This window comes from Schistocerca nitens, chromosome 11 (genome assembly GCF_023898315.1).
Source record: "Schistocerca nitens isolate TAMUIC-IGC-003100 chromosome 11, iqSchNite1.1, whole genome shotgun sequence".
NCBI classification, from domain to species: Eukaryota; Metazoa; Arthropoda; class Insecta; order Orthoptera; family Acrididae; genus Schistocerca; species Schistocerca nitens.
This window is the reverse complement of record NC_064624.1, coordinates 103,381,828-103,394,180: the sequence shown is the minus strand read 5'-3', so window position 1 is coordinate 103,394,180 and position 12,353 is coordinate 103,381,828. Positions and strand designations below refer to the sequence as shown.

General features: G+C 42.2%; 1 protein-coding gene across 3 annotated transcripts in view; it reads right to left on the bottom strand.

Annotated features, from left to right (window-relative positions):
• The window catches only part of LOC126213133 (sorting nexin-13-like), a 399,760-nt gene that overhangs the window by 360,688 nt on the left and 26,719 nt on the right, over positions 1-12,353 (bottom strand). For all 3 annotated transcript variants that reach the window (XM_049940749.1, XM_049940751.1, XM_049940750.1), the window contains exons 3-4: positions 11,475-11,577; positions 3,725-3,939 (exon numbers count right to left, since the gene is read on the bottom strand). In XM_049940749.1, the coding sequence (XP_049796706.1) occupies positions 3,725-3,939; positions 11,475-11,577 (318 nt within the window). The remainder of the gene's footprint in view (positions 1-3,724; positions 3,940-11,474; positions 11,578-12,353) is intronic.

The following is a 12,353-nucleotide window of genomic DNA, read 5'->3' as shown; positions in this document are numbered from 1 at the left end:
GAAGTTTACATCTATCTTCAAGAGTCTTCCAGTTCCGTCCTTCAGTACCATTATGACACTCTCCCACAGACCAAACAAACCTGTGACCATTCATGCCACCCTTCTCTGTATACGTTCAATATCGCTTGTCAGTCCCATTTGGTACAGGTCCCACACACTTGAGCAATATTCTAGGATGGATTTTTAAGCGTGTCTCTTGTAGACTGATTGCACTTCTCCAGTTTTCTAGCAATAAACCGAAATCTGCCACCTGCTTGACTCACGACTGCACCTACGCAATCGTGCCATTTCATATCCCTACAAAGTGTTACACACCAGTCTTTGTATGAGTTGTCCAATTCCAAATGTGACTCAATGATACTATAGTCATAGGCTACCACATTTTTTTTCATTTTGTGGAGTGGAGAATCTTACATTTTTGAACATTTAAGCAAGTTGCCAATCTCTGCACCAGTCTGAAATCTTATCAAGATCTAACTGAACATTTGTGCAGCTTCTTTCAGACAGAACTTTATTTTATATAACTGCATCATCTGCAAAGAGTCTGAGGTTTCTGCTGGAAAGTGAAATAATTTGTGAATTATAGAGTTTACAGGTTCCATTGTGAAACTAATAAGATAATGAAGATTTTATATTTTAATCCTTTCCACTCAATTTAGCAGATAGCACAATTTTGTTGATGCTAGAAACACACAATAGGTGCATTATTTCTCAGAAAAAAAGGTACCAGTACTCACAAGGAAGATGTCAGATTTGAACTGAGTGAGGAGGGCTACTATCCTGAGGGCTAGCTGTCCGTACAAGCATACAAGGTTACCCAGGTGAAGTAACTACACAATCCATTTAAGAGAAACTCCTTTCACATTCACTGGATGATACTGCATTTGTACCTAAAGTGTGCTCGAGAGGAAGTAGTATACTTGAGAACTTATTTTCCTGAAGATATTGACAGAAACCATGAGTTCCTTCTGTTTCATTAAAGTGAAATTTGCAGGCCAACTTCCTAATTCCAGCTTCACCAAATATCAGATGCTCCCAGGAGTTTCTGGCCAATACTCTGAATCTAAAATCTTTGTGTATTCAGGCAAATCGACATCATTTCCTTGACGCAGACACCTTCCAACTGCTCCTTCCTGAATTTTATAAAAGTCACTGCTGGAATATGCCAACTCAGACAAATTCCTAGGTGTAACACTTTATAGGAATATGAAATGGAATGATCATATAGGTGCAGTCACGGGTAAAGCAGGTGATCGATTTCGATTTACTGGCATAATACTGGGGAGGTGGAATCAGTCTACAAAGAAGACTGTTTGCCAAACATTCGTGTGAACTGTTATGGAATATTGCTCAGTTGTTTGGGAGCCGTGCCAGATAGGACTAACAGGGGAGATTAAACGTATACAGAAGGGGGCAGCACGAACGGTCACAGGTTTGTTTGATCTGTGGGAGACGGTCACAGAGATACAGAAGGCACTGAACTGGAAAACTCTTTGAAGATAGATGTAAACCATCCTGAGAAAGCCTGTTGACAAAGATTCAAGAACTGACTTTAGATGGCCCTAGGAATATACAAAAACTCCCTACATGTCACTCACATAGGGATCGTGAGGATAAGATCGGAATAATTACCGCAAGCACAGAGGCATTCAAACAATCACTCTTGCCGTGCTCCGTATGTAAATGGAACGGGAAGAGACCCTAATACCTTGTACAGTGGGACATACTGTCTGCCAGGTACATCACGCTTTGCAGAGTATGGATGTTGATGTAGAAATCTTCTGAAGCTCTTGGGTATTACCTTAAATGACAATGAGTCATGTCCTCTTTTAATATTTAGCACTTGAATAAGATTGCAAAATTTATTTCTGCTACAGAGGGAGATATGGTACTTACTTTGAATGAATATCGTATTTACTCGAATCTAAGCCGCACTCAAATCTAAGCCGCACTCAAATCTAAGCCGCACTCAAATCTAAGCCGCACTCAAATCTAAGCCGCACTCAAATCTAAGCCGCACTCAAATCTAAGCCGCACTCAAATCTAAGCCGCACTCAAATCTAAGCCGCACTCAAATCTAAGCCGCACTCAAATCTAAGCCGCACTCAAATCTAAGCCGCACTCAAATCTAAGCCGCACTCAAATCTAAGCCGCACTCAAATCTAAGCCGCACTCAAATCTAAGCCGCACCTGAAAAATGAGACTCGAAATTCAAGGGGAGAGATAAGTTTTAGGCCGCATCTCCAAATCATAACAAAGTTGGTCCACTGTAATATGAGACACAATTTAGGTCGAATGAATGACGATACAGCTACAGTAGTTTGGTTCGAGTTGTAAGCTTAGCAGTTAAGCTTTACCAGGTAGCCATTGCTGTGCGTCAGGTGCTCCGTCCGTATTTATACGGGTACCCCTCCTTTTTCACGTGCTTCGTCTGGTTTGAATCGATTGCTTACTTTTCTTTGATATGATAAGTGCCGTTCTCTATGTTATAGGTGTTTACATCACTTTAAGCTGAAAATGCATTATTGTACTGTGTCATGCACTGTTCGTCGCATTCTGATAATGAGTGTTTACGGCCTGTTACCGCTCGCAGCATGGCTTGCTTTTGTGCACGCTACCGCCGCTTAAAAAAAAAAAAAAAAAATAAATAAATAAAATAAAAATAAAAGGATCGTCACATTAGCGAAACAGTGGCAAGGGACTGCTATTTGTTGTTACTTACACTGCTGCTTTCTTTGATAATGATCAACAAGAACCAAATAATATACTGCGTATGATAGATGATGTTCTGAACGAGAGTTTAGCGAAAAATTTTCTCCGTTTGAAAATCTTTGCACACGCCTCTTTAATACATTACATTCTGCACAGAAATTAGAGTCATCTTAGATTTAAAAATCTAGTCAAACACGAAAGAATACATGGCAAAATGTTTATATTCGTATTATTCTTATGGTGAAGAGAATACTGCATGTGATTCAAAATTCATAGAAGTGCCTAATAGCAACCATCTCTTCTCACAGGTAGGAAAAAATTCAGAAGTTGGCCATATTGACAAAGACCCCCAAACAGTCTTGCCAGTCGGATTTTCGTAGTACATTGAAATGCTGCTACATTCGAAGATGAACAATATGGAATTTATATTTCCTTCGTCGGATAATGTACGAAAATGCAGTGGTCGAAACTCAGGGCGGAGAAAAAAAGCTCATCTTCCACCTTTTTTTTAATGTATTTACTGATGCAGAGGTTTTGGCACCAGTATTTATCTTTGTGCCTGCAAAGCACGATTGTGTAGCGCCTACATATATTTGACGGCAGAAGTTAGTTGTGGCGGCACCTACCAACATTTTTCAGAACTTCCGCTTACTTTGCACGCGATTCTAAACTGCACGCGGTTTTTTGGATTACAAAAACCGGAAAAAAAGTGCGGCTTGGATTTGAGGAAATAGGGTCACAATTCATTTCAACAATTACTCAATTTAGATTTATTTTTAAAGGTCTTACGAAGAGCTTGAGGAAAAGCAACAAATGTCAGAGGGAAGTGGGGGGGGGGGCAGTGAGTAGAACCAGACGATTTGCCATTTGTGTGGCTAATTGTACTGTAACTGGTCCCGGTAGTACGAGACGTACCCTGTACCCCAGACTGTGAGGCGACTCGCAGGGAACAGAGGCAGATGCGGAGCGAGCAGGGACACTACAGTAGATACACACACACACACAGACCCACCTGCCCGCGAAGTTGACAGCGAGGCGCTGGGCGGTGCGGCGCACCTCGCGCGGGAACTCGTCGTCGGCGCTCAGGCGGTTGTACCAGGGCTGCAGGTAGTCTCGCAGCACCAGCGCCAGCACCTCCTGCAGCGTCTCGTCCACCGCCTGCGCGCCCGTAATGCGCCTGTCCAGTCGGGGAGGCTCCCTCTGCGCCGCCTGCGACGCCGACACCACCTGCGGCGGCAGAACGGCGGTGACGAGACGAACTTTTCGTTCGGCAAAGGAACGGAGCTATTTCCCGGACCGGGACTCTAGCGTGGACACTGCCGAGACGTAGCGAGACGGGACAGTTGCACTTGCTATAATTCTACTCCTTAAAGGGTTCTTCTTACGAGTCAGCCACAACTCTACGACACCATTTTGAAAACTGAATATAAACTGCAGATCAATAATCTTTTATTGTATACACGCAAAGTAGTGTAAAAAAAAAATTACTTTATCATCAGAGGCCACCCTCACCCAATGCTGTCATGGAACCAATGGTGTTTATTTTTTACACCACTTTAAGTGTTCTGAAACTGATCATGTACACAGTAAAAGATTATGGATTAAGCAACTGTTCTGCAGTTTTTTCATTTTTCGAAACAAACTTTACAAAATCTATCCCTTAAACTAAGAGTATTTTCTCCATTACAGTAAATCCTCAGTAATCAGAGCTCAGACAATCCAAGTCTCTATTTAATCTGAGGTGGTAGACAGATGACTACTACATTAAGAAAGAAATCACAGATAAAATCAAAAACACACAAGATAAGGGTGTGACTAGTGGCCGAGTTGCTTGGGCATCCATTGCTTACAATCGTGCCCACTTTAGCCACTATTAGTGTTTTACCTGCCGCCAGTCTAGCTGGTGCCTACTCGGGCCCACTGTTGTGCAGTGCTTAATCTCTCTCTCTCTCTCTCTCTCTCTCTCTCTCTCTCACACACACACACACACACACACACACACACACACACACAGTTTCAATACAGTAGAGCATCGATTATCCGAACGTCAGTCAACCGAACGACCGCTTAACCAAACTGTGTACTCGCTCGCACCTGTTACTCTCCCACCCTACCATCCATCATCCCCCTCACTCCCAAACCAAGTTTCCCACAGTAGTCACCGCACTGGGCCACCGCTGGCGGAACATTGTTTCTAATGGGGCCTTCACGAGGCGCTGCTGACCCGCCGAGCCGTCAGTCGCTGTGTTTCAACGATCGGCACACTTCTGTCGACTCGGTACTGGCAGTAGAAGTAGCGGCAGTATCAAAGCTGTCCACAGCAACAGCTGCGCCAGCTTAGACTTGAGGCGTGCCGCTCCGCGCAGTTTGAAGGATTGCGCGACCCCGAGAAGAGCAGACAGTCACCTTCTGTTCTCTGTTATGACCACTTGTGTGCTGCTGCATGAAGAAGTGAACTTGATGATACAAAATGCTTAAATGTAAACGTGTTGTCCTTTCTATGAGGGACAAGTACGAGATTATTAAAAGGTTAGAAGAAGGTGAATGTGCAACCACTTTATCCAATGAGTACAAGGTGGGGAAGTCGAAAATTACAGATATAAAAGAAACAAAAGACGAGCATAGCAAATTTTATAGCTATGCTTGATTCTCCTGATGGATCAACAAGCCGTAAAACTATGGAGCTCGCCACTAACACAGATCTAGATGATGCTGTTTACAAGTGGTTTACACAAAAGAGATCGGAAGGAGAACCTCCTTATTACAGCCCATGGATCAAGGCGTTATTGAGACTTTCAAACGATATTACAGGAAAGAATTGTTGCGTAAGTTATTGTTAGAAAGAGAAGAGGATGGAGAAGAAAGTCTCTTAAGAAATCATAAGAATATTGACTTGAAAGATGCATCTTACATGATCAGCACAGCATGGAATAGTGTAAAGGAAGAGAATTTGAAGAAAGCCTGGAATAAAATTTTGGACGCAGATGAAAATTCACAAGGTATGATTGAAAATGACGATCAGAATGATATGTCCAAAATTCTCGGTATGCTAAGAGAAATAGGTTGCCATAAATGTGATGAAGAAGACGTTCATGAATGGATGAATATCGATGATGCAGATGCAGGACATCAAATCATGCAGGACAGCGAGATTGTAAACGTCGTCACTGATAAAGATGGCGCCGCCAGCATCTCATCAGTCAGTGCTCCAGAAAGTGAAGATGAAAGTATACCAACAGCTTGAGGCGTTCACTTGTTTAGATACTGCCTTGCGATGGTTTGAAGCCCAAGATGAAAGTGACCAGTTTCAGATATCTGTAATGAAAAAAGTACGTGACTTAGCTGCTCGCAAGTGTGTGGGCTTGCTTAGACACACCAAAATAAAGGATTTTTTTAAACATTAATTTTGTATACTGTGTGTATTGTTCATGCAAAAAGCGTATGTAACATGTATACATTTTTGTTTAAAAAACTGTGCCACATACTATATATTCCTACTGAAGTTGCCTTTGCATGTTACTTTGTAATACTAAAAGAGATGCCTGTTTTCATGAATAAATTTACTGTACAGTACTTCTTTTTGGCATATAAACATGTACAGTTTGATTATCCGAACAAACCAGTTTACTGACACCCACGTCCCCCAATTACTTCGGATAATCGACGCTCTACTGTATTTGAAAACTTGTACTAAAGGTTACAATGAGAAATAATAATATTATGAAAGGATACATTGCTACTCACCATATAGCACACATGTTGAGTTGCAGACAGAGACCAAAAAGACAATGAAACAAGTATGCTTTTGGCCAGAAAGACCTTCACCTGAATTAGCCAACACCTTATATGTGAAATCTTAAAACGTTTCATAGTCTTTTTGTAGTGTCTGTCTACATCTCAACATCTCTGCTAGTGAGCGGCAATCTATTCTTTTGATAATAGTGCCATTATTCTTTCCTGAACGTTCCATGTTTTATTCATTTCTCAACATAGTCACTCTGGTGAGAAAACATATTTTTGATGCATATAAGCAGGCTGAAGTGATGAAAGAAAATTTGTACCAAGGCCAGGATTCAAACCAGAGTATCTTGCTCACTCGGCAGACGTGCTAAACACTACTCCACCCTGGCACATAGGTTCTGCAAACTGCACAGACTATACTAGCAGGCCTCCCTCCTCAATCTAAATTCCCATTCGCCCCTCAGCCCACTCGGTATTTTCCCTAAACTCGCACAGGTTTGCCGTGGCTTTCCAAGTGTATCCGAACACCACCTCAGGGTGGAACGAAACGGGGGATCCTGCCTGAAACCCAGACATACGTGTATTAACCAAAATTGAGTACCAGAGATCTCTTCCGTAGGGTGGCACTGTAGTTGGCGCATTTGCCCAGTGAGCAGGAGAGCCGTGTTCTATCCCGGCCTCCGTACAACTTTTCTTTCGTCACTTCAGTCTGCTGATATAAACCATAGCTGTGTGAGACTCGAAAAGGTCTCTGGTGCTGTACAGTTTCATTTTACAGGGTGTATATGTGGACAAAGAAAAACAATTCCCAGATTTCCCGGTTAAAAATACATTCTCCCGGGTAAAAATACACTTTGTCAGAGTTAAGTGACAGTATACTCTTCCTCGGCACTGTAAAACTCATCAATCCTTTGAATGTTTATGGTTTTAGATACCGACTTAGAATTTCCCAGCACTCTAGACAACAAAACTCCCAGGAGAGGGGGGGGGGAGGGGGGGGGCATTTACGCTGCATATTTTCGTATTACGAAGGTATAAATTCTAATTCCAACAAACACCGCATGTTACTTTCTGAAGCACTGAAATTGAGATTGCGATGCGCTTTTGTAAGCCAGTCATAGCTCGTGTCACTTGATCTCACCCGCTGATGACAGCATAGGGCACGTGATGTAGTCAGCCAATAGCAAGATCACTCTTAACTAGAACGAACACACAAATAAGAAAAGTTCATGGTTTCAATTAAGATACATCACACAAATGTGCCAGTAAAATTTTTAATAACGACGTAAATGTCTGATCTGGGCTCGAAATTCTTCTAAATGGTTGTCCTCAAAGAGTTGATTTTTTAAATGGAGTCTAACGCTTTGTGATTTAAGAAACTCATCATACATAGCTCATCTTGTGCAAAAGGAAATTTGCTTTGGATGTAACGCTTTTCAAACCACCATTCGCAATATTTTCTCACGACCTGTTAGAAATAGGTTCATTTCAGCAGTTCCAAGAGAGCGCCAGATAACAGGTGTCACCTCGTTTGCGCAGCTATGATGACGCAGGAAGGCTGTATGTTCGTACGTGTAAAACATTAAAAGATCTTATATTATGTCATAAAAGAAACAAGACATCAGAGGATACTACAAGAGCATCGGAAATTCGTGAACCACACTAAAATGCATAATTTGGCTTAAAGTGCACATTCGTATGTCCATATTCGGATGTAAATTTTCTTGTATTACCAGTGCTGTATTATCTCATGTTTGGTTCTTTATTATGGTATAATGCCATACATGCACTTGAAATGTAGCGAACAGTCGAAATCCGCCAAGAGTGTGAAATTAAACACTTCATTTCAAATAAACTGACTGCCTCAGCAGAAAAGATTAAAAGCCAAATCTCTTTAGCAAACTGACAAAAATAACTTCATTGTTCTGCAAGACGATTAATGCTTGACTATCAGAAAAAAGGAAATAAAATCTGAAACTAATAACATATTTTAGCCTTCTGTTACTAAGCGAACGTATTTTAAATTAATTTGATAGCTTCCAGCCACAAAAATCCGTTTCATCATCATTTAACGTGAGAGCAATAAACGACGACGAAACAACAACAATACTGAACGTAAACACGGGTCACGTGGAGATGACCCACCTCCCCCCCACAATTCGGACTGCATAAGCCCCAGATTTACTATATTTCCGAACCGGGACAATATTACATAGTGGCGCCCAGCCACACCTCTGTAACCAGAAGTGGGACAAGGTATTACTCATACGCAACTAAACTGCACATGCGCAAAAGCCCACCCGCAACTGCTCAAACGACTCTAACAGTCATCACGTCACGTTCATTGGAGGCAATGTGTTGTTATGAAGCATTGCATAGTCTTCCTAAGCCTTCGACACACTGAGCTGTTGGCAGACGCTTGTATGAGCACTGTTTTTTTGTTGTATACGGCGCATTTCCTTTGCAACTTAAGTTTTATTTTCATTTTTTCCCCTCATTCATTATTCTGCAGTAGTGGGATACAGTAATATCCTTTGTTGGAGTATTGGTTCTTACCAGTCAAATTCACAAAAATTTAACTGAAAACCAAAACAATGAAAAATTCCCGGGTTTTTCCCGGATCTCCCGGGTCGTATACATCCTGTTTTAACATATTTCTCCAAACAAGAGACCAGTTTGTCAATACTGTTGTGGTAGAATGTTCCGCTTGGTCAATGGAGCCACAAGCTAACCTCCGCTTGCACCGCTTCCTCACTCTTGAAGTACAGTACTCAGTACTCAAAGGTAGTGACGAATTTTTGGAAACAGCTCAAAATCCTATAGAGCCAAGTCAGGACTATTATGTCGTTTGACGACAATGAGCCCCAGACATCTGTTGCAGTGCTCACGAGTGGTCTGGCATTGTCATGCTGAAGGACACAGTGCTCCACGTACGAACAATTACACACTCAAGAACCGCACACTGTTTACTGTTTCTCACGCACTGACACAGTAGTGTTACTCGCTGCCACTTTACACGTTAGAATCCAGAGCGCTCTAGTGGCAGACGGCTGCAACTCGCATCAGCAAAGCGGCAGAGTTGGCCGAGTAGTATGTACGACACACAGTATACTTCAACCAATACTGAGTACACAATAAAATACTCGTAGGCATTACTTTTCAGCCAACCCTCGTACAAGTTCGAAGGCATTTTGCACGAAGAAGTCTGACAAAAGTGTGCCTGGATTTGTAGACAAACAGTTCACGGCTTTTGCAGTACAATAATGCACCTGCTCATACGCTGTTGCCTGCTCCTAAACTTCTGGCAAAAAAATTATACTGTAACACTGCCCCAACCCTCATTTTCTTTACACGTGGCTGCATGTGACTTTCTTCTGTCCCCAAAAATATTGAAAAGGGCTATCATTTTACAGGCACGTATGAGACTAGACTAAAACGTATCACTGAGTGAGCTAAAGAGCTATCCCACATATTGAGTTCCAAGAGTATTTCAGGGATCAGAAAAAGCACTGGCATAGATGGTTAATGTTTACTGGTGACTGTTCTGAAGGGCATAACATTGACGTAGCTGAATAAATAAATTTCTTTACTAATACAAACATTCCTGTTATTGTTCGAACTCACCTCGTATACCTGAGCCTCAAATAATAACAGGCAAAATGTACAAAACTTGGGGCTAGAGCTGCTGGTGGTAGGGGTAGTGACAGATCTTTATTAAACGAATATTTACTGACAGTAATTAAATTTCGAAAAGTGTATTCAAAATGTGAGTTAATACTTTTGCCACTTGAATATATTAATGTGAGGGTTGGAACTTTAATAGTGGCAACTACTTGTTTACAGCTCGTACAAAATAGATACGCATTTCAAAGTTTTAGTGACCTTCAAAGTAGTAGTCAGCATTGTGTATAGCCCGTTGCCAGCGATGTGGAAGTTGTAGGATACACTTTGCAGTGCCAGTTGTGTCGACAGTTCGAGCAGTGCCGTCTATTCCCTGACAAATTTGTAGCAGTTCTTAAGAAAATGCCGTGAAGTGTTTCCTTCAGTTTAGAAATCGAGTTGAACTCACGAGCGCTTATGTCAGGGGAGTGCAGTATGTGGTACAGCACTTAGCAGCCCCATCAGTCAAACAAATCAGTAACAGCTTGAGTCCACACGCTGTCCTGTAAAATGATGTTCAGATCCTGCAGAAAGTGTCATCACTTCTGTCTCTAAGCTGGTCGAAGGCTGTGTTCCAAAAATGAACAGCACAGAGAAAGAAGTGGTGACACTTTCTGCAGGACCTGACCATCATTTTGCAGGACATTACTCTAGCACGTACAGTGCAAGCTGTTACTGATTTGCTTGACTGATGGGGCTGCTAAGTGCTATACCACCTACTGCACTCCCCTGACTTAAGCCCTTGTGAGTTCAACTCTATTTCCAAACTGAAGGAAACACTTCACGGCATTCGCTTCAGAACTGCTACAAATTCGTCGGGCAATAGACCGTGCCACTCGAACTGTCAATACAACTGGCATTGCTGAGAGTATCCTCCGACTTCCACATCACTAGCAATGGATTATACGTATTGTTGGTGACTACTTTGAAAGTCACTACAACTTTGAAACACATATCTATTTTGTATGAGCTGTAAATAAATAGTTGGCACCTTAAAGTTCCAACACTTCTAATTTTAGTAAAATGGTTCAAAAATGGCTCTGAGCACAATGGGACTTAACTGCAATGGTCATCAGTTCCCTAGAACTTAGAACTACTTAAACCTAACTAACCTAAGGACATCACACACATCCGTGCCCGAGGCAGGATTCGAACCTGTGACTGTAGTGGTAGCGCGGTTCCGGACTGTAGCGCCTAGAACCGCTCGGCCACTCCGGCCGGCAGTAAAATGGTGTAAGTTAATTTGTGAACATTAAAGAGCATAATTACACAGAAAGACTTAAACAGCTCTATTTTTATAAGATACAAGGGTATCCACACAATTGGTGACACACCCACTCCCTCGCACACTACAGACTCACCCTGGAGAGCCCGGGCCGGATGTCGTGCGAACGTCTCCTGTACAGGTCCGCCGTGTACTTGAGCGTCGCCTCCCAGTGCAGCAGGTAGAGCAGTGTGAGGCCTCTGCAACACGGAGCACAGAACATGTTACGCACTGAAAGCCACCGTACATCTCAGCTTACGGGTTTGGCCTGCTTTGCGTTCGTCACAGATCACACAACACTTGCAGGTAACATTCTATCAATGGTGCATGTTCGGAAAGTAAGTGCACTTTGACTATAACAGCTTTTTTATTTACTTTTTTAGGATTGGCAACATTGAATGGTAGAGGGGGATCCCCTGACCAGAGATAGCATCACAGTAGTATGTAAACTCATGTTGTTGTGTACAGCTGTGTGAAAATGCCTGTAAGAAATCCCACCAAGTACGAGCAATGTTCTGTGAATCATCATCTACTTGCTGAAGGAATAACACATATCAAAATTTTTCCTCAGAATAAAACAGTTTACAGTGAAGGGGTTATGAGCAGAATTAGACTGCTTAATAAGTGGTGTAGGGAATTTACTGGAGGCAGAAGAAATCTTTATGACAAACAGATGAGGGGAGGACCTTCCATTTTGACTGATGAGTCAGCGCAAAAAATGGCAGAAACGGTTACTCGAGACTGCCCATTAACAGTGGATGAAATTTCTGCACGAAGGCCGCCGACTGAAAGTGGGTGAAATTTCTGCAACGTCTTCTCAACTCTCCAGAACACACATATACGATACATTCACAGAAATGTTGGGATACGAGAAAATGTGGGTAAAGTAGGTCCCAAGGCAGCAGACAGAGCAGCACGAGACTAATCGTATCAGTAGTGCTTGCGAGTTTCTCTAGTGACCGGAATTGGAAGGTGA